This window comes from Caloenas nicobarica, chromosome 14 (genome assembly GCF_036013445.1).
Source record: "Caloenas nicobarica isolate bCalNic1 chromosome 14, bCalNic1.hap1, whole genome shotgun sequence".
Classification (NCBI taxonomy): domain Eukaryota; kingdom Metazoa; phylum Chordata; class Aves; order Columbiformes; family Columbidae; genus Caloenas; species Caloenas nicobarica.
This window is the reverse complement of record NC_088258.1, coordinates 7,702,033-7,723,914: the sequence shown is the minus strand read 5'-3', so window position 1 is coordinate 7,723,914 and position 21,882 is coordinate 7,702,033. Positions and strand designations below refer to the sequence as shown.

General features: G+C 37.6%; 1 protein-coding gene across 2 annotated transcripts in view; it reads left to right on the top strand.

Annotated features, from left to right (window-relative positions):
• The window catches only part of CYTH3 (cytohesin 3), a 50,480-nt gene that overhangs the window by 22,047 nt on the left and 6,551 nt on the right, over window positions 1-21,882 (top strand). The window contains exons 2-9 of one of the 2 annotated variants that reach the window (XM_065644941.1): window positions 2,275-2,357; window positions 2,922-2,986; window positions 3,418-3,484; window positions 7,690-7,808; window positions 12,142-12,222; window positions 14,253-14,365; window positions 15,662-15,810; window positions 16,615-16,726. In XM_065644941.1, the coding sequence (XP_065501013.1) occupies window positions 2,275-2,357; window positions 2,922-2,986; window positions 3,418-3,484; window positions 7,690-7,808; window positions 12,142-12,222; window positions 14,253-14,365; window positions 15,662-15,810; window positions 16,615-16,726 (789 nt within the window). Of the gene's footprint in view, window positions 1-2,240; window positions 2,358-2,921; window positions 2,987-3,417; window positions 3,485-7,689; window positions 7,809-12,141; window positions 12,223-14,252; window positions 14,366-15,661; window positions 15,811-16,614; window positions 16,727-21,882 lie in introns of those variants that run through there. The other variant, XM_065644940.1, reaches the window with a different exon arrangement.

Sequence of the window (21,882 nt, the reverse complement as noted above, 5' to 3'; positions counted from 1 at the left end):
CGTTTCCTTTGGTGGGCTGCTTGAGCACAGAAAACTGTCACAATTCACGTTGATTCCAAATAGTAATTTCACTTGTTCTAGATACTCCAAACCTGTCCCCAGGAGTTTTCGGTGCATAGTAATGTAAGAGAAAAGAAACTGCAGTACAACTCCCTGACATTCTGCTTTGGAAAGAGGTTGTGGCAGCAGCTAAACCAGAGATTCTGTAACTCAAAGAAAAAGACAAGCACCGTCTAGGAATTCTAAATATTTAATACTTCAACATTTAAGACTATAATAAAGAAATCCTATAATATTAAATAATATTTGCTATTTGGGTTCTGGTTAGTATTTTCAGTTGCCAACAAAAATGAGCGTTACCAAAAAGTCTGCTGTGGCAAAAAGTTAAAAAAAAAAATGAACTCTTACTAACACGGGTACTGCAAAATTTTAGTCTAACTTAATCTACTGAGGTAGTCCTGCAAAAATGCTTTAAGGATACTTGAGCATACTGCCTAGCTAAGAGAGTGAGTGATTAGACACTGTTTGCCTTTTTAATAATCAACGTTGGGTAACAGTCTTCATTTTTTAAATTGTCAATCCTCAGCTAACTAATTGGAATGTTTGTGGTATGTATATGTACGTAGTGTGTGTATAGTTGTAAAATCTCTTATACAATCCGTAACATTCTGTGATTTTAATGGTTTAAGATCTTAGAGTATACATGTAAGACAAAGATATGATGTAGGCACGTGTATTTATAAGGTTTGATGTGAAAAGAATCTTACTGGTATTTGCATGCAAGGAATTTTTAGGAGTGGGTGCATTTCTGATGAGATGAAGGGGAAAAGCAGGTAAACATATTGAAGTCTGGTGTTCGTTCAACAGAAGACTGTCATTTCCTAAACTGGAAGTAATTTAATCATATTTGTATCTGGAGTAGTTAAGTGAGATCATTTGCCATAATTATTTCATGTCTAACAAGGTCTGCTACCATTTGGATTTTTTGTTGTGTTTCGAATCCTGAAAAGAAAGGAGCTTAACCACTGGATGTTGAAAATAATCAATATATTTCATTACCAAGATTTGAACAGGGGCTGTGTTTCAAATGTGTCTTTAAAAATCTGTCAAGCCGAACCTTTGCTTGTGATCCTGTTGTCGCGATTCGTTACATGTGTATGTGACATAAAGGAACAGCTTTGGCCATCCCAAATGACTGCATTTATTGTGTGTTGCTGTTGGGAAAGAACCATTTAAATATCTTAATTATTATTTTTGTTGTTCCATTTTACCGAGCTGGAAGGAAAAGCTGTTCTGTAATTAAGGAGCTATTTCCAAGAAAGTGGGTGGCATTAAAACTGTTATTATAGGATCATTGCAAAGGAGGTGAATATTTGTGGTTGGTGTCTAGTGCTGTACAAGTGAGTGAGAGTAATCTCTGTCCAAAGGAGTTTCTTGCCAGGGAAAATCTAATGGCTCAAGAAAAGCGGAGATCTCGTGCAAATAACTTTTCCCGTTTGCTGGCGGTCAGGCAGGGACAGCAAGGGGCTGCGGCTGGAGGCAGTGACAGCATTACCTGTGTCCAGAAACACCTTTGCGTCTTCAGTAGCAAGGAATTTTTATCAACACGGCAACATACTTGTTTTAGCATAGCCAAGGAGAGACCTAAAATTGACTTGAATACTTCAGCTCTCTTAAATGATGTTACACAAAAACATAAGTTTGTGATACAGTGTGGTAAATAACTGATTCTGACTGATATTTATTTGTATGTCCTGCTGATGGAAAGTATTGGATGTTAAGGATGTCAGTAGTGTTCTACGTAGCTGCATCTCTGCTCTAAAATGAGGATGTTGTCTGAAATCAGCATTGGGATACACAGCTTCAGCTGTTCTTGGGCTTTTTTCCCTGAAAGATAGTCAAGTCCTTTGAATCATAATTAATTTACATGAAGAATTTTGATCTGTTACTGAAATAATTGGAACGATATTGGACTTGGATTTGACAATTAAGCTGTAGAGCCAAATCTTACCACATATTGTACGATAACAAGTTTCCTTTGATTGTCTAGCTTTCTTTCAAAAGGGAGATTCTGTCCATAGCCATTCGATTACTTTACTTCTGATTTTATAAAGTAGAATTCCTTTTTTTTTTTTTTCCTTAAAATGATCCTGGCTAAAAAGAAATGCCCTGATGCTTCATCTAAACTTACTGTTCTTAATCAGGTTTATTCGGTTTTCTATTATGAGGTATGTTCGCAAATGTTAAAAGGTTGTGTGTTTTGCTCTATTCCAGTGCCTGATGACCTCTCCATGGAAGAAAGAGAAGAGCTTTTAAATATTCGTCGCAGGAAAAAAGAACTGATTGATGATATTGAGGTAATTGATTTATCTGTAAAGATTCTTAGAAGACTGCTTCAGTAGATTAAGTTATAGTAAACTGCATTCCTAGGTATGAATTCCAGGTAATGGTTTTAAAAGCATATAAGTGGTGTGAGCCAAATGTTACTAATAGGATTTATGCATAATTTGTGTGCTTTTAAAAAATGGTAACTTCTGTATTTATGTAATGCCATATATGCATATGCACACCTTTGATTTGTTTAATCAAGAACTCGCTGAACAGCAGATTTGTGTATAGGGTAGGAGTGAGTGAGAAACCTCGGTAAAGAAATCTTACACTCAGATTGGTAATGGCAATTTGGTCTTGATGCTCTGACGTGAGCACACACAGGGAGTTCAGATCCGCGTGTTTAACATGCATTCAGTTGTGGTAAAATCTTTAAGCTAAATATCTAAGGAAGCCATGAGATTAATCACTTTCCTTCAGGTGACTAGCAAATATTAGAAAATAAAATGTAATTGATCGTGTTGATATGTGACAGATGATTTCCAAAAGTGTTTTAATGTATGTTAACATATTGTCCTTTCTTCTTTTGGCAGAGATTAAAATTTGAAATTGCTGAGGTTATGACAGAAATCGATAATCTGACTAGTGTAGAAGAGAGGTAAGTAATGCTAACATAGGGACATGCTTTAGTAAGACCTTGGAACAGGTCTACCAAGAATAGCAAATTAAAATAGCTTTATCATGCTAAACAAACAGTGGATCACCTTTATTCAGTCTGTTATAAAGTATGTAAAGCCTGACTCTATCCTGTTCAGGTGTGTAATTTTTTTGAATAGAGAATATGTTGGATAGAATGTAGTATTTTACACTGTCCAGTTGATAATGATGTAGTTCTCTGAAGCTGCAATCACTTGAAAGAACTGAAAATAGTAACATAATTTCCCCCCTTATAGAAAGTAACCATATTGGTTTTGTAGTAGAAAATACAAAGTAGCCAAAATACAAATTAAAAGAAGCTTATCTGAAAGTCGTTGGTTTTGTAAAAGAGCAACTGATAACTGCTTGTTGTTTCTTTTTCTCCATGTGTAGCAAAACTACACAAAGAAATAAGCAAATAGCCATGGGAAGGAAGAAATTCAACATGGACCCTAAGAAGGTAGAGAATTTTTTTGTTCCACTTGTCAGGAAGCAAGTTCCTGCTTGTAATATGATCTATGGCAAATACAGTGGTGTTTTCTTAAGAAAACATTTCTGATAATATAAGTTCACAGGCCTTATTTGTATATCCTGTAATATGCTGAGCAGAAGGTGCAATTAGAAGCAGTCATCCAGTCATTTGCCAGTCATGTGTGCTTTCTTCACTTAAGCAAACCATTTTTGATAATGGAGGTTGTTTATCGACAATCAAATATGACAGGTATTGATTGAGCTGGCTTGCGGAAACACTATTTGTACCTGATAGAGGTGTTCTTTGTTGATATCTCAAACATAATTCTAAAAATATTTTGATATTTGGCTATTAGTGAGGCTGTACTTTTTTTTTGGTGCCCTCTATTTTTGTTTCTTCCAAAACATATTTGATATGTTTTAAAAATTGTTTTCAAATAGACTCTTATATTTTCATATCTAAATTCTGTTTGTGGAGAAGGCATGTATGAACATTTGCATGTTTGTATACATGTATTTGTGTACCTATATGACTTGCACAAACACCTGCTGGTAGCAACTTGATTGCTAATTTCAAGAAGTCTACCATGCATTTAGCTAAGAAGTAAAGTAGTTCATTTCTCTGCAGTGCCTCTACTTTTCTTAAATAATTGTTAATTTTCTGGAAAATTCAGTGAACTGCACATGCTCTTGCAGACCTCCCCTGATACATTTAAAAGAGCCGCTTTGACATATTTGACCTTTAGCCTTTACTTTTCATTTTACAGCTTCCTTGCTTTGTTTTACTGCCTTCTGTTATTTGTAATTAAGGTTCCATCTTCAATTTGTGAAGAGTTTTTTTTTTTTAAAAGATCTTTTTGGAAATTGTTTAGCATTTGTTTTTCTGTGTTAGTTCTTGACATGTTTTCTTTCCAATTGGGTTGAATTCAGTTATATTTTGGTGTGTTTTCTGTGATGTCCCAAGTACAGTGACGGCTGCTGTTCTTCAGGCTGTTTTCAGTTCACCAGAAACACTCGAGTACTTTGAGATGTAGAACCCTTTTTAAGCTGCTGACCATGTCGTGTCTTTTTCATTTTGGTGACTGTCCAACTTCAGATCTGTTGAGGGCAGAATACCCCAAATATCCTCATAGTTTGCTGTTGTCCTCCAGCTCTTTCACGTCCTAAAAGTTTGTGGCAAAGTCACAGGATGGTGTCAGATGCTTTAATTCTGATGTTAACTATTTTTTGTTGCTGTTCTTCTTGGGTGAAATTATTTCTATAAATAGATGCTGTGGCCACATTGCTACTGTAACATAATTTAAATGTGGGAAACAGGCTTACAGTAGTGATTTCTTAATAAAGTCTATGAATCAGTGGTGACCTGCAGTAGCTGGCTGCTCTAAAGCTCCATCATCTTGTTTGCAGCTGCTGCTTTAAATTAGAGGCAGCTCAAATACACGTCCTTCTGATGTTGAGAGAATTAACTTGCGCTCATTGCAAAAAGGGTGGTTTTTGTTTGTAAGCAGGAGGGATGATGGTCTCCGGAGTTAGGAATGTGAAAGAACTGGGGTAATAACACATGCGCTGAATCCTCCAAGTTTTCTTCTTTAAAACCAGATAACAGAGTTCTACTGTTTTCATATTAGCAGAAACGCAGTGAGGTAATTTTCTTTTACCACTTTTATTTGAAAACCTTGACATTTTCTAGTGTGTGACCTGTATGTAGAGCAATTCTCCCTGCCCCCTCCCAGCAAATCCTCATGAAAAGCAGCCGTGTTTAACGCAGTTCAGTGATGTAACCTCACGTACCTTGCTGTTTGGATTTGGTGAGCTGCTGTGGGAAGGGCTGTGATGGTAAAGTTTGTAAAAACACTTCAGGAATCTCTGCAGAGGAAATAAAGCTGTGCTTGAAACTCGCAGCGCTGGAAGTCACTGCTTGCGTTGGGCCCAGAAAATGAATTCTCTGTGACAAAGGCAGCATTTAAATAACTGCAAAATTTGTGATTAAGTTACTGTAAAAGCTATGAAATTCGAAGCAGATTTCATTGCACTGACTTAAAAAAAAAATCTGTGCAATGTTTGCAGTGAATATTGAATATTTCTGTAGCCATGAGTTTTGTGTGGGGATGTCAAATGGGTACAGCTGTCTGCCGTCTCCTATCAGTCTACAGAAAGAAAATTTGCATCAAGACAAAAGATAGCGTAGGAGTTGATGGGGGTTTGGCTGACCTATTTTTACCATTTATTCCAGACGCTGGAGTTGTTGTTTCAGACAAATTCCTTTTCCTGTCTGTTTGACTTCTGATTCTTTAGCGTCTTAAGAATAAAAAATAAAAAAAGAAATTCCAGGAAAATGAAATTGATCTTTGTAGTATGTTAAAGTATCTGCTTCTCTGCCCAGAAATTTGTCTTACATGCTCCAGTCATGTCTATTATCTTTTTCAGTAACTTGTACAACTTTTTAAAAAACTCTTCTGCTCGGTCTGTTTACACTAAGCGTGAATAATATGGTCCAGGTGTTGAACAAGGGAATCTGCAACTGCTCTTTCTGATGTTTATTAGAAGGAAGGTTCTCGGTTGGCAGAGCTGAGAAAGCTTTTTGAATAACTTCATCTGGGAAAAAAACATTGTTTCATAGTCAAATGAGTTTTTTGTACAAATAGTTATCAAATAAGCTTTGAAGGGAACATTTTTAAGGAAAGCTCAGTCATTACAGCTTCAAGATAAAACATAGATTATTTGGAACAAAACCATGTCTGTTCTGAAATGACTTATAAAAATATTGTCAGAGTCGGAATACCAGCCTGTCATTGAAATGAAGTTTTCAGATGATGATGAGATTGTTTTGAGAGAATTACATTCCAGACTTTTTTAAAAGCTTCAAGCCGTATAACATTACAGTTCATTTTGTTTGTTAAATTAGGTCAGAAAATTGACTTTTTTTTTTCTCAGGCAGGTAATAATTTCGTTATAAAAAAAACCAGAATCGACCAAACAGAAAGATGATTACTTTTTTGAATGTTACTGCAGGGCCTTCTGTGCTATATCAAAAAAATAATAGAAGTTTTCCCAGTTGTAATGAAATAAAAAGGAAATATATTCTATTTGCCGAAATAGAAAAACTTCTAATATTTCCGAAATTACGAAGTATTTTAGTAGGAAAGATTTGGAATAGTTTGTTAAGGTCTTCTGTACGTATTTGGAATCCAAGACGTTAAGGTTACTTGCAGCTGCCATTCCTACTTTTCACTAGCGTGCTGTTAGCGGTTCTATGAAACCAGCAGGAATAGCCACGTCTTGGGGGTGTTTCGGGAAGAAAGAGCGCTGGCTCTTCGTGACCTGCGGAGTGTTGGAATAACATCCCGTCTATCCTTTACGTAATCTTTGTATAACTCTTAGTCTCCTTTCTTTACCGCTTTGCAGAAGTTCTCTGGGCATCCCCAGAGTGTTATAGGGCCAGTAATTTTTGGAGGCGTAGGAGTCCAGGGTCTTGGTCACATTCCCCCTGAGGGACCAGGGTAAGAGTCTCCTCCTGGTTTTGCTGGAAGCTCCCTGGTAGAAGCTTGACTAGTTTGCGAACAGTCTTTTGTGAATAGTCTAGTTCAAGCCCTTTGTGAATAGCTTAATTCCAGCACAACCAGAAGTCACCGATAATCCCAGTGTCAGCATAAACTCTTTTAAACCAGTTCCAGTATCTTCAGCCGTGACTACTTCTGCAAGTAGTGGCTTGATGTATTGGGTTGCAGTTTGTAGATTATAACCGATGCTATATTTTGTGTCATGGTGGTAATTAAGTTATTTCTACGTACCTCTTCATTATATTATTTTACAGATTATGTCTCTGTAGACATTTATGCAATATTGTGAACAGGCCAGCTCACACATTAACTCTAAAGAGCAACATGGAATCATTATTCAATTAATATTTGATATTTCTATTATTGAGGGATTCAAACTGCCACCCGGTACTTCTAGCCTTAAAAATATGTTCTCATTTTAATCTTTAAACCAGTACTAAATATTGCTTATCTAACTGAAAAACATTTGTTTACCATTTCATTTAAAAAAAAATCTGTAGGCTAATGTAATTCCTAATGTACTATGTATATGTCTATGTCAGTATATTAATACCAAATGTTATGAGTGGTATTTACAGAAATGCTTGTGGAAGAAAACATAACGTTCCTTTTCCTCTGGAATTGCTCTTCCTAGGGAATACAGTTTCTGATAGAAAATGACCTCCTGCAGAACACTGCAGAAGACATTGCACAGTTCCTTTATAAAGGAGAAGGATTAAATAAAACAGTAATTGGAGATTACCTCGGTGAAAGGTAAAATAAAAATATTTAAACTTTATTCTTGGGTTTACAAAGCAAACTTTGGGGGTTTGGTTGTTACCTTCCCCTTCACAGGCTGCGTGAAAGAGCTGCTCTGCTACTCTGAGATCTATAAAAGCTACAGCAGAAAGTAAAACTAGCATGGTATTGTGATAGTGGTTTTTTTCTGTTAGGTTGTTATTGTTTTTAAAAGGGTACATTGTGGAATGATACTTAATTTGTTATAACTTACTATTTTGAGAAAATATCCATAAATTTGGCTATAGTGCAGAATTTAATACCATGAGCTTGTGGAATGTCTGAGACTTGCATTGCAACAGTTCCGGTAACTCTTGATACTATGCCCAGACGAGGAGTGATTTACAATCGCCAATAATTGGACAGTTACGAAATTACTTATTAAAATGGGTAGTTCCTGGGACAATAGTTATAAGCTGGGTTTAGTGTTGTCTTCTTCCCTGCACACAGACTTCCCACTGGTAAGCATGTGCCTCAAAGGGCAGCCGCACCGTGTCTTTATCAATCCTTTTATCAATCTTTATCAATCGATAAACGTGCGACATGCATATTTATGCGTAGTATTGCAAAACACAATCAAAATGTGAATTACTTGCATTGCTGTGCAAGCCAGGAATTGATTTCAAAAAAGGCAGCAGAAGGAGACAGAAGCAAAGAGTGGCTCGGGGTACGTGTACCTACATGCTTGCACATGTTGTGGTTCAGATGCCAGTTCTGGAGGTTTAGAAGTTGACTCATGTAGGATATACTCCTGTAGCGATGTGTTCTGGCACATCCCTTTTGAGGCACCCGTAATCTATTTACAGCATCAACAGCTTACTTTCTGCTCAGCAATTTCCTCCTGGCTTTAATAGGTTTAATGGAAGTTTTCACTGTAATATATATATTTTGAAAATAGATCTTTGCTGTGAAGTTTGTGCATATGTAGACATTTCAACAGTTTTTATACAACAGCATTATGTTGTTTCTCTTGAATATTTGGGCAATCAGTATTATAAAATCACTTATGTTAATGTCCATAATTGCAAAACTGTAACAAAGCTTATTATATAAAGCAGTCTGTTTGTTTTTAAGGCCTGCCTTTTACCTTGGTATTGTCTTCTGAAATACTTCCAGTTTTTGTAGCCCTATTCCCAGAACCCTTGTATTCATGCAAAAAGGTGTTACCAATATGTCCAGCCCCACTGGAATCATTGGTAATACTCAGGTGACTAGTTATAGGATCACATTTAAAATTAAAAAATGTATTGGTCTTTCTTTTGCATCCATGGCAGGGATGCTGCTGGGCAGCACTGTGGTCTGATCTGAAAATACAGAGAACCTTTCTGAATATTGAGTATGTCTACGGATAAATACACAATTCAATTGTATCTTCTGAATTTTTCAAGACTTAAATACAGATGAATGCAGTGGTCATACTAAATAGCAAATTCAGTCAGGAAATTTTGTATAAATCTATCAACTGGATAATAAAATCTTAGGAGAAGTGAAAAAAAAAAATAATGTATTGCTCCTATTTTGCCACAAGGCAGAAGAAGTCTATTTTAAGGCGCAGTTAAAGTAAAAAAAGTTTTAAATTATTTTTTGCTTTAGAAGGAGCTTTTATTAATGTACCCAGTCAGTCTACTTTAATTGTTTTTGCATGTCTCTTCATTTCTGTGAATGGTGTAATATTATTATGGTAGTGGGAATGGTATTTCTGTCCTTTGTTGTTGTTGTTACTTTTAGGAATTAGTAAGGGGCATGGAGATGAAGCGATGACAATCTGATCTTAGGAACGTGTATGGAGACTTTAAGGTAGTCGGGCCTGGAGTGGAGAATTGGTTCATCATACTCCTTTAAACTCCAGTATTGATTTCCCAGAATCCTAATAATTTTTATTCATGTTCGTCTGAAAACAATGTATTAGGCCTTTACATCCTGGGGTAAAATAAATACCCTGGGATAAAGTGAAATCTGACAGTTGAGGTGGTCTTAAGCTGATAGTTTTGCTTTTGTGGCTACCTCAGAAACAGGCTATTAAGTGATTTGTGCTATAAAAATGGCAGTGCATATTATAGATGAGTTTTTGTTGAGTTAGGTACTATCTTTTATCAAGGCACTTGGAGTCTGAGGACATTCTCTTTTACTTGGCCATTTCCTCTCAGGTGCTCATCATGAATTACTTCTGCATTCTAGCTAAATATAGCTGAAGACAAGACCAGGATAGTCAACAGAATGAAATATTTGTATAACATTCTGCCATAAAGAGATGCGTATTTAAATTATTCACTTTTATAGTGTTACAGCACTCAGCAAACTGAAAAAAGTGAATGGTAAAATGGAATGAGATAATACTTTAAAATGTATAATAAATAAGGGATGAATTACACCTTAAAAAAATAAGTGAAGGCTTACCCACATATAAAGAAATCTTAAATATTTTTTAAGTGGTTTCCTAGACCTTTCATGATATTTGGTTGGTTTCTTTGGAGCTGTACCCAGCACAAGTATCACTATTAACACAGCCTACATTAAAACCTAGAAGAAAAATTAGACTATAAGGCTAATATATTTTCTGAATTACTGAAGCTTTATGTACATATAAGCAAAATCATTATAGTATTGTGCCACTTGATTTCACTGCACTGAAAAGTAGTCACGCAGTTGAATTGTGCATGACTAAATTGGGTGAAAATTGCTTTGTTTTGCTTGACAGAGCTGATGTGTTTTTCTGTAAACAATATGGGGACATCCTAATAAATGAACAGTCTGGTTTATGGTTTAGTTGTGTTGCAGGTTAGTCTGACTGTGCAGTTAGTCAGTAATGCAGCAGATGTTTCTTGGTGGGTTCACACCTCTCTGTGTTCCGGTGGAGGCTGATATGCAACATTCTGTCTTGGTGATATAATCCCCAGGGTGTGCTTTAAGTATAAACCTTTATGCTTCTGGCAAATGGACTCAGTGATGGTGTAGACCGAATTCTGTCTGCATCCAAATAGTTTTGTGTTCATTAGTTGCGGTGGGTTGGCCCTGGCTGAACGGCAGGTGCCCGCCAAAGCCGCTCTGTCACTCCCATCCTCAGCTGGACGGGGAGAAAAAATTATAACGAAAGGTTAAGGACAGGGAGAGATCACTCACGGATTACGGTCAGGGGCAAAACAGACTTGACTTGGGGAAAATTTAATTTATCACCAATCAAATCAGAGTAGGATAATGAGAAATAAGACTAAATCTTAAAACACCTTCCCCCCACCCCTCCCTTCTTCCCAGGCTCAACTTCACTCCCAATTTCTCTGCCTCGTCCCCTCCTTCTCACTGACCTTGCTGTCTGCAGAGCTGTTTCTCTCGCATATTCTCACTCCTCTTTCCAGTTGCATGTTGTCGTGCAGGTTTTTTCCTCCCTTTTAAAATACGTAATCACAGAGACGCTTCCACCGTTGCTGGTGGGCTCGGCCAGCAGCGGGTCCGTCCTGGATCCGCTGGCGTTGGCTCTCTTGGACACGGGAGAAGCTTCTGGCTGCTTCCCACAGAAGCCACCCCTGTAGCCCACCCACTACCAAAACCTCGCCATGCAAACCCAATATGTTAGTGTTTAAATGTTACTTTTGCATTTAAACACCTTTGTACCAAACAAAGCACCATTTGGCTCGTGATTTATGTATCGGTATAAAAGACATGTGAGAAGAAGCCAGTTCAAAACCTATTTTGATTTTTAGTAAACTTCCATTGTAACAATTTTTGAGAATGGAATAAGAATATAGTATGTACTAAGTCACTCTTTTTAAAAGCTGTTTTTCTTAGGTACAATCAGTCGAATCATTTCTGTTCCTTATCTTTGTACATAAATTAATATACTGCTTTAATATTTTCTGTCCTTGGAGGAAAAATGGGATAGTTTGTTTTTCACGTGTCGTGTGGCTAAAGAAATTAATCTTGCATTAACCAATGTTTTAAAAGTTCATGACACAATTTCTGCAAAAGACTTTTTGCTGAATAAGTTTATTAGGTATCATGCCATATTAGGGCAGGTGCAGTAATGACGAATGTGAAGCAAAGAAGGCTGGGCCCTTTCAATGTCCCTTAAATGAGCGGTGCCAAAGTCAGTTCAAGTGTACTGGCTCTTGCTAATGTACCAGCAAAAGCAGGCAAAATACTAGTATTAAATATTAAAATACTTCTCAAATCAACGTGTAAACTATTTTGATGACTTGATTCTATCAGTATGGTCGTTTATTTCCTTGCTTACTCTTGGAAGCAAATAGAGATAAATAACAAGTCTTTACAGTTCAGAATTGTAATTGTCTGTTTACATTTTTGTCTTTCATAGAGATGAATTTAATATTAAAGTTCTTCAGGCTTTTGTTGAACTCCATGAGTTCGCTGATCTCAATCTCGTACAAGCCTTAAGGTGAGTAAATTCTTTCTGTTTTTTTGACTTGAGCTTCCTTTATTGAATTGCATGTTCATATGAGTCACTGTGTTGATTTATTTGTCAGAAAGCTGATCTGCAGCTCGGCACGGTTATACGCGTTACTGTGCAAGTTAGCAGAGACAGCTGTGGTTTAACCCTTCCAATTGCTTGTGTGTGCTGCCTTTGAAGGTGGAAACTTCTAATTACTTCAGATGAATACAAACAACTAAAACATAGCCATAACTCTTTGGTGTGCCTGCCATGTGTGGACATGAGAAGGTCTGAGATAGGTTAAAAAACCAAACAAAACTCCTAACCCAAACAAATAAATCATTTTCTTTGCTGCCATGTTCTTTCTCCTTTCCTTCCACCTCAATTTGTTCCTCTGGGCGGGAAGAGGGGAATCCCACTGACCATAATCGTTGATTATGTTCAGTTGCCAATAGGTAGACTTTGAACCAAGCTGTTTTCTTCTGCTTCCCTCAGAGTTTCCCACTTGTCGTGTGAAATAAAGTGTATTATCTTAGTGTACTCTCTTTCCCTTGCTATCCGAACAGTTTACTTGATTTCTCTGGGCTGCCAGCATACAGTGACCTTGTGAAGTCCCTTCTCGTCTTGGTGGAAATCCATAACAGATTTAGCAAATCAAGTTGATTTAGACAGTCGTGCCAGTTTTGTTGTCACAAGTGACTCCCTCGTGACACCAGATAAATTGAAATGTCCGTGTGATCTTTGTCTCTGGTGCAGTGCCTTGTGATGTGGAGTCAGAACAGCTTTGCTGTGGTTGAGTGATGTGGTGATGATAACTTGAGCTGCCTGAGGCTCGAGCTAAGGAAGCCTTTTTTCTGGCTGCTGAAGCTTGTCTGGGAGGCTTCGTGTTCCTCTCTCTGTTACCCAATTTAACATTAGGTTTGACTTTATTCTTCCTCAGCAGCTGCTACTATTAAATGTTTGTATTTTGGTAGCTTACAAAATTCGTGATCTGGGTTGGAACCTTGCACGAGGTGAGTAAAAGACAGTAGGTAGAACTGACAAACTAAAGATGGCCTGTGACACTTTAATATAATGTTCTAAAATGAAAACTGATGAAGAGAGGAATAAATGGTTATTATATTGCCACCCAGTTGGTGTACAGGGAATATTGAGAACCTGTTTTGCATGGCAGAGCATGTAACTTTGCTGGTTTAGATCTGTTATAATTTAGATAATTCTTTTGCTAAGAAAGAAGAGAATAAGTGGTTAAATTCATTGGAGATTTTTTGTGCCATAGTGTGCCAAAAGTAAATTTATGAAGACTTCTGTCCTGTATGCATTCCAGTGTACCTATATGTAGAAAGAGTAAGTTATAAAAGTAAAAACTGTGTTCCAGGTCGTGCTGCTAAACAGGAGCACAGATCTCCTGCATATATTACGAAATTATTGAAACGATATAATGAGTCTTTCTTTTTAAGATCTAGGTCTGATTCTTGTAGGGTAAATTTACACTTGACAGGCAGCACCTCTCTAAGCACTGGAGTTTTTCTTGTTGCTGTTACTGTTTTTAAAATGTTTTTGATGAGTTCAAGTAAAGATGTTAAGTGTTTTTGTATTCCTTGTTTCTCTCCCCTACCAGAAATTTTATATAATTTGTCTTTTTACATTGTAAATAAAATCTAGCCGAGTGTTTATTGCTTGTAGTAGCCAGGAAACCCAGGGTGGATTGAACTAACTGTTTCCCCATAGCATTCTCATGGCAAAAATGGGATGCATACAGAAAATTGTTTACCAGTTTGGAAAAAGGAGAGTCTCAGAACATGAACTGTCATATCTTGCCTGATAGCATGCAGTGTTGCTGGCTGCATTACTGGGCTAGCCATCTGTGCATGTTGCTTTATAATAGCTCCTGACTTGTGTGTTGAAAGATCGAGAACATGTTTCTAGGACATTTTATAGACATTGCTGGTTTTGTTTTGTTTCTGATTATTAGTAATATACGCTTAATATATAAATATTGGAATGAGTCCAACAACTATTCTTCCCTTTTGTAGGCAGTTTCTGTGGAGCTTCAGACTCCCAGGAGAGGCTCAAAAAATTGATCGTATGATGGAAGCTTTTGCTTCACGCTATTGCCTTTGTAACCCAGGAGTCTTCCAGTCTACAGGTTAGTCACAGGAAATAATAGGAGTTGTTAAGTACTGAGAAAATGCAACTGTCTAATCCTACACTTTGTTTCCAGGACATGCAAGCTTATGGTCAGAATGTGTTTCCATTTATAAAACTTCAGCATTAATATATATCTAAGCCATTTAAAGTGTGAAACACACTTTAGAAATGTCACCAAATATTTTGGCTGGGAATTGAAAAATAAGATTCTCAGAGGCTTAAAGGCAGAAGAGACCAATAGGTTCGGTAGTCTTGTCTGTCAGTTATAAGGACTTTGCACCTCATTATCTCTGTATCAAGTCCACCTATGCGTGGCTATAGTATATTCTCTAGAAAGTCATCCATTTTTGTTGTGAGGACTCTGTCCTTTCTCTTTAGCAGTCTGCTCAGCAATAATTTATCTCAGTTAGAAATGCACCTCAGTTGTCCATTGAATTACTTGCTTTAGAATTACTCAAGTCCTAAAAGCTAACGGAACTTTGTGATGCTGCACAGGATGCCCTTGTGTTCTGGCATTGTTGATCTCTTTAGTTATATACAGAACTTGCTGTTGATCACTTAGTTTGAGGAACAAATAGGCCAGGCAAAGGTTAATGTAAAGCAGGTCTGCAACAGCTAGAGAGGAAAATACTTACGGAAAACAAAATGCTGAAGATGCAAACACATTTTTCCTCTTTGTAGCACAGAGGTTTCTGTCCTGCTTTTTCTTGCACAGGAGCTTGTACTTGAATTCTGAGAGAATAATCATAACCATGTCAAGAGGCTCCTTGGTCATCTTTTGATATTATTCAGTGGTACTAGCCACCTTGTGTATGCCAAGAAATTGAGTCAATGTAATTTTCCGTCTGTTTAAATGCAGTTCAAATGTTATTTTGAAGACACTGTTCTTTCTCTTTGGAGAAAGCTTTGGAAGTACTTTGAACAGGAGTCTGACCATGTCTGTTATAGGATCTACCAGTATGATCTAGGCAAAATCTGTGTGCAGAGACCGTTTTGCCCAAGAACACCTCAGTGTTTCAAGTAAAATGTTCATTTAGGCTGATAGCAATGATTTCAAAGAGTTAAAAAAGTGTTTTGAATTCTATTGTGCTGTTTTTCTCATACTGGCTTGTAACTTGAATAATTACATATTTTTTCTTCTTAGGCTTACTTCAACAGTTTAAAGAAAGATTTGAGACTTTGCTTTCATGTCTAGTGTTCAGGATTTTTGACTACCTGTTTGTTTTACTTTATCAATCCATTTTACACGTTTGTGCCACAACACATTAAGGTAATTTTTCGCATCTTTTTTCAGATACATGCTATGTGCTGTCCTTTGCGATCATTATGTTAAATACCAGTCTGCACAACCACAATGTAAGAGATAAACCAACAGTAGAGAGGTTTATTTCTATGAATCGTGGAATTAATGAAGGTGGAGACCTTCCAGAAGAATTACTACGGGTAAGTTAGACCGGGTAAGACAAGGCATTGCTTTGTGTTTTTAATAGGAAACTTAGAAACATGTACAGCAGTTCTCAGGCAAATTTGTCAAGGGCAAGTAAGAGTGTTTTCTAACATGCATAACCATTTGAGTAGCTGAGAAGCATTTTCTGATATTCACAGCTGCTTTGAGCTAGTTCTCCCTATATTCAATCTTTTGTTGAGGATCAGAGATTCCAGAGAAAACACTCTATATCTCTCAATAGTTTGCTGATGGCAAAATTCTTGTGCAATTGGCTTCTTATGGAAAAAAAAAAAGTAGTAGTATTTCTGGATAAGTCAAAGATGGAAAAAATAGTAAAAGTCATTGTTTTGTTACTGCTTCTCATTTCTTTCCATGTGTCTTGGAGTTTCCTCCTGTTGCTTGAGATATCAGTAAAAATACTTATTTCTCTAAGACAGTGTCATGGTCTGAACCATCTTCTGAAAACCCAGATTCATTTGGCAAACCTTGCACTAAATGAGACCTGAAGCTGAAACTCTTTGAAATACTGAATGCTGAAGTTAAAGAAAAAAATGTGTTTGCAAGGAGTGCTTATAAAAATCTGTTAAAGAAACACTTGTTTATAGATGAAGTAGTTTAAAATCAAACTTAATCAAAGTAGTAAACAAAGATTGAGAATGGGTGGTCCAGAATTTTATGGACAGCATCTCCTATGCTTTTTTATAAATAGTCTGAGAAGCACTAAGATGTCCTGATTGCATTTTCTGTTAGACATTTATTAATGAGGTCTCTTCCCTCTTTTTTTTTTTTTATTCTTCTAGAATTTATATGAAAGTATTAAGAATGAGCCGTTTAAAATTCCAGAGGATGATGGAAATGATCTAACGCATACATTTTTTAACCCAGATAGAGAAGGTTGGCTGCTGAAATTAGGTTAGTTATAAGGGCAGTTTTGCTGCTATGTTTGTTCGTTGTTAGTGTGTTTGCTGCTTCCATGTCTATCTGCTTTCTTGTGAAAGTAATAGGGTTAACTTTATAATTTGTATTTTAAAATGTACGAACCAAAATAGTAACTCCTTTACATCTAAAGGTTGTTACTTCTTATTTTACATATCCAAATTTTTTCAAACTTTGGACTTTTATTTCTGATCTATGAGAAATAAAAACTCAGTGACAAAAAGGAAACACCATATGGTATTTGCCACATGCTGTGACTGAGAAATAACAGCTGAGTCTCCATAAGGTCATTGCAGAAAACCGTGTGATATTTCAACTCAGTTTTCTGTGTATGAAAAAAGGATTTCTCTTCAAATTTTTTTTTTTTGTATGTCTTTATTTTTCCATATTATTTGTGACTTTCTCTTGGTTTGGTTTTGGCTATGATTTCTTAATGAGTGGTTTAAATGTGCCTTCTTGTTTTCCTTATGGCCTATGACCTCTATCACCTTTCTGTTCTGTGACTGGCTGTCTCTGCTTATTCTGCGTTAGGAGGTACGTATCCGATTGCTTTCCAGTCCCCTCTACTTCAGTTGCTCATTCTTTAATTTTCTTCCTCCTTCCTCCTGTTTGTGGTTGGTGGTTTTTTTTGTCTTTTTTTAAAAAATCAAATTTATTGTACCATTTTGTTTTTTCACTCAGTGTCACTAACAGAATGGTCAGTGGTACTCTGAAAGACTGGCATGTCAGTGTCTAGCTCACATGCGAGTGTGTTCTGCAAAAGAACGTGTTCACCTATAAAGCAGAAAAATAAAGACATCTATTCAACCTTCTTTTCTCATTCATTGAAGAATGTAACAAGGGAAGAATAATTTCTACTGAGGGAAAATGTCTTACTCTTGTAATGAAGTTCCAGGGTGGTTTTGTTACTTGTATATCAATTATATTAGATTATTGAAAGATTGATTATTATCCATTTTTAAAAACTGTTCTTTGCTTATTTTCCTTTGTAAATCATACATTTAGCTTACTAAACAGGCGCTTAAATGAGCATCAAATTTAGGCTTGTAGAAACCTCTGGTAATTGGCGGTCTCCTGGCAATGCAAGATGCCCTTGTTTACAGACTCTTTTAAAGTTGTTGAGATTCACTTTTCCACTTGGGCTTAGAGAAGTTTTTCCTATATAAAGGAGATTGAAAAACACATGTCGAAATAAAATTTCAATAAAAAACACCAGTACGTGCTCCAGTAGAGCCAGTTGCTGCTTGTTTAAGTAGAAGGAATTTGGCACTTGGGGAATGATGGCTGAAGTGTGAAAAGAGATGTGTGCCGGGGGTGAGTATGGTGGAAGTAGAGCCTGATTAGAGCCATGAGCCTGTTGTACTGGTCATGCTAGTGCTGGAAGGAGTTACATGTGAAAAGGAAGCATTTGGAATTCATTCACATGCTCCCCAATGTCTTATTTTGACCTTCGTGCTACAGATGCTATAGAGCTCTTTGTCTTTCTAACTACAGAAACGCAGGACTCTTGCTATTTGACGTGCGTTCGCTCAGCTGGCACAATTTCAAAGATGACTTTGCAGCTTTTCTCCATTTTGTAGTGTGAGATGGTAGCTATCTCAACAGAAAACACTTCGAAGGTGATGTAGATAAAATGTGCTTTCTGGAGAAGAGGCTGAGTATAAGCCCGTGCTGTGCGTATTTCTCTTTCTGTTGCAAGTGCGCTCTCATATACCACTACACATACTGAGAGTGCAAGCTGGAGTGTGAGCGTGTGTAGAAGAGTGGAACAAAGAAATTGAAGAAAAAAGGCGACTGGAAGTCAGTGAGAGCTGCCAGGTGTTTCTGCACAATCCATCTCTGGCTCTGGTACAAGGTCAATTAAACCAACTTTTCATTACGTATGACACAGATGAGAGAAGGTGCACAGAAAACCCAGTTGTATAAGCACGTGTGAAACGGAAGGGTGGTGCACGTAACACCCCCATGGCGTGAGGGTTATTAGAATAAAGAAATGAAACATGTCCGGAAGCCTCTGGTGAATCAGTGCATGCGTGAAGCTGCACTTCCATGAAAGACTGCATTTCTTTTCAGCAGACACGGACTGGTACAGACAAAACCATTTTGCTACTTGAGATGCAGTGACCAGAAATAAACCTGGCAAACTTTTAAAAAAATTTTCTTTTGTCTTTCCTCTACTTTGAGTTTCCTGTTTGCTAGGAGACTTAAACTGTATGTTTGAGAATGCTGTCTCAGTCGTATTGTTTCCATTTTTACAGGCCTTTCTGTTGGGAAACACTTCTTGTGAAATGGACAGGGTTTCCTTCGGTTCTAGAAGATGCTGATACTAAAAGTTTCAGTATTGTTGAAATGCGAAGGAGACTATGTTCCTGTGTGAGAGTTTAAGTGCTTAGTTGTGATAATACTGAAAAGTTGAAATAGAAGGTTTTATATAAAACTATAAATAAGACTAAGACAACTCCCAAACCCAGAGTATATCAAGACAGTATTTTGTATTTAGTTTTTCTTATAGTCAGCCCTTCCCGTTTATCTACTTGTGGCCCTCTTTTGAGTATTCCAGCTAACTGTATTGATTATCCTCTGGGCAGGAGGTGGATATCGTGAAACTTTCATGTATGGTAAAGTTCATCCTAGAGACCGCTCCAACTCTCTAGCCTGGCGTTGGGCTTTAGAAATCTCGGAGCGTGCAAAACGCTTTCGGAGAGTTTGCTGCTCTGAATTGTTCAGAGGTGACTTTGTGCAAGTCTGAGAGCCAAACCTGGCGGCCAGACAGCAATTCTGGTTTTATCTGTCCAGACTCAGCTGGTGCCTTTATATAGACATCTTTTATCTCGGTAAACCTAAATTATCGTTCAGTTCTACATTGTTTGAAGCATGGCGTAATGAAAATGAATGCTACAAGGAAAGAACTGAAAGCTGCTGAGTGCTAATGAATCCTCACAGAGCAGCTTGAGACATTATGAGCTTGTAGGTTTTTCTGCGTCATCATTATTAGTGGTGTTAGTACCATGACATTTTCTGCCATCCACTTCATTTTTAAATTATTTTCTGTGTTCTCCGTCCTAATGCCCAAGTTACAATCGTTTTGCACAGGGAGGTGTTTTCTTGCCTAAAACAGCTTCTCTTGCAAATAGCTTGGTTTGTATAATATTTTCTTCTAGTTAGAGAGGAAACTGTGACATTATTCCACCAAACTGGAGAGGAAATGATTCAAGCCAGACACATGGTGGTGTTAATTCTTTCTGCCAGTCAGGCAGTTACTGAGAGCTTGGAGATTGTCCAAAAGCTTCGCGTCTGGGCCCATCCCGCCAGTGGTGCTTATTCCAGCACATCTGCCTGTGAGAGGATGTGGTTTCTACTCCCTGATCCCAGGGCAAGACAACAGCGATGGTTGATCAAGGAGCTGGTGCTTTCTGGCACCTGCCTGGCTCTCCTGGTGACTGATGCTGTTCTAGGTTGTGGCACTTAATGTCGTGGTCAAGGGAAACTTCTTTTTTGAAGAAACTCAAACTTCGATCCAATCATCTGTATAGATGTACAGTTTCTGAGTCTGTTCCACCTAGTGGCATCTAAATTAACTGAGAAGAAAAAAACGTTCTTGATGTGCGTGTCTGTCTTTCCCATCTCAAACTTTATAGAAATGTGCTGAAGATTTGGGTAGAATTTTGTAACTTTAGATACGTTACTGCCTTTAGTCCTAACACCGCCTTCAATTTTGAAATTGGTGTTTTCGAAGTCATTGCCAGTTGTTTTTCCCTTTGATATAGGTGGTTTCTTTTACCTTGTTCTCTAGTTTGTGCTTTGCCCAGAGTTGGAAAAAAAATAATCCTATGTTGGGTTACATAGGCGAAGAGTGTTTCTGTTCCTCCTTCTGCACATTTTGCCTTGTTGTGGCCTTTTCTTGTGGTTTCCTTAGATTTCTACCGACAAGATATCATGCTGCTTTATTTTGTTGTTTGAAATGTCTTTGAATTTTAATCAGCTAGTTCTTTGAGAAGTACACACTGACATCTCTCCACTTCTGTAAACGTTTATGGATTCCTACTCTGATTTTCTTGAGCCTCTTCTGCTAACTTAATTCCTTCCAGTTTTAATCTTTAAAAGGCTGGGAGCTGGAATAAGACACGAACTATGGTACTAAAGCCCTTTGTTGTTTTGTGAGCCTGCAGCAGTCTCGGCCAAGGAAAAGAATGTTTTGTTATCACGAGTTCTTACCCATTAATCTTGCATGCAGTGTTTACGGGGCGCAAAGCCTTATCAGCCAGCTTCTTGGGTTTTAGCCTGTTGTAAAGGCGTATTAAATGCATGTTATATGGTGACCCCTGCGAACTTGATGAGTACAGCTCAGATTGCCTTTCAAGCTTTAACAGAGTTTCTCTGCTGTTGACAGCCACAACGAAGTAACGGGAGGCAGCGGGAAGACAGAGACTTATATGTGAGAACAGTTCCTTATTCTGCAAAAAAAATCCTCCCGTGCTGTTTTTTTCTGGAAGAGGAGAGTAACTCCTAGTTTGGTGGAGCGGGGATTTAGGGTCCATTTCCATGAGTCCCATGAGCGCTGGAACCCAACGAGCTACTGACTGGTTTGGGGTGAAGGGAGCAGTAGGAGGGATGTTGTTGGAGATATTTCATCTTCTGGCTTCAACACCAATACTGTCCTGGAGCTGGGAAATGTTTAATGACAAAAGCTTCATCAAAACTGATTACAAAAGGTTTCAGGTTTGAGAAGTCTGGCTTTTCCAAAGAGAGGGGATGTTGCCAGGAAAAATTTCGGCAAACTCAAATGTCACTTGCTACTTGGCACTTCGTGGTGTTCTAGGAGGTGTGTGGTGTAAGTCTGGTGTTTCTGCCTTAAATTATAAGCAGGCCTTCTTTTAAATATATGGTGATTACCTGGTTATTTTTTATTAATTGTCTTTTGACATGATACCACAGTTTGAGAAACAGCCTTGCTCGGTTTAAGCTGCCTCTGTGATACAAGCTGTGTGCCTGTTTGGTTCACCCTCTCTCCTGCCGAGTTGTGTTTCTACTGGAACTGGGCAAACCAGGATGTGATGCTGGCTGATGTTATTGCCAGCCTGAAAAACATGGTGGCGTTTTTGTGCCATAAAAATGTTAAATGATGTTAACCT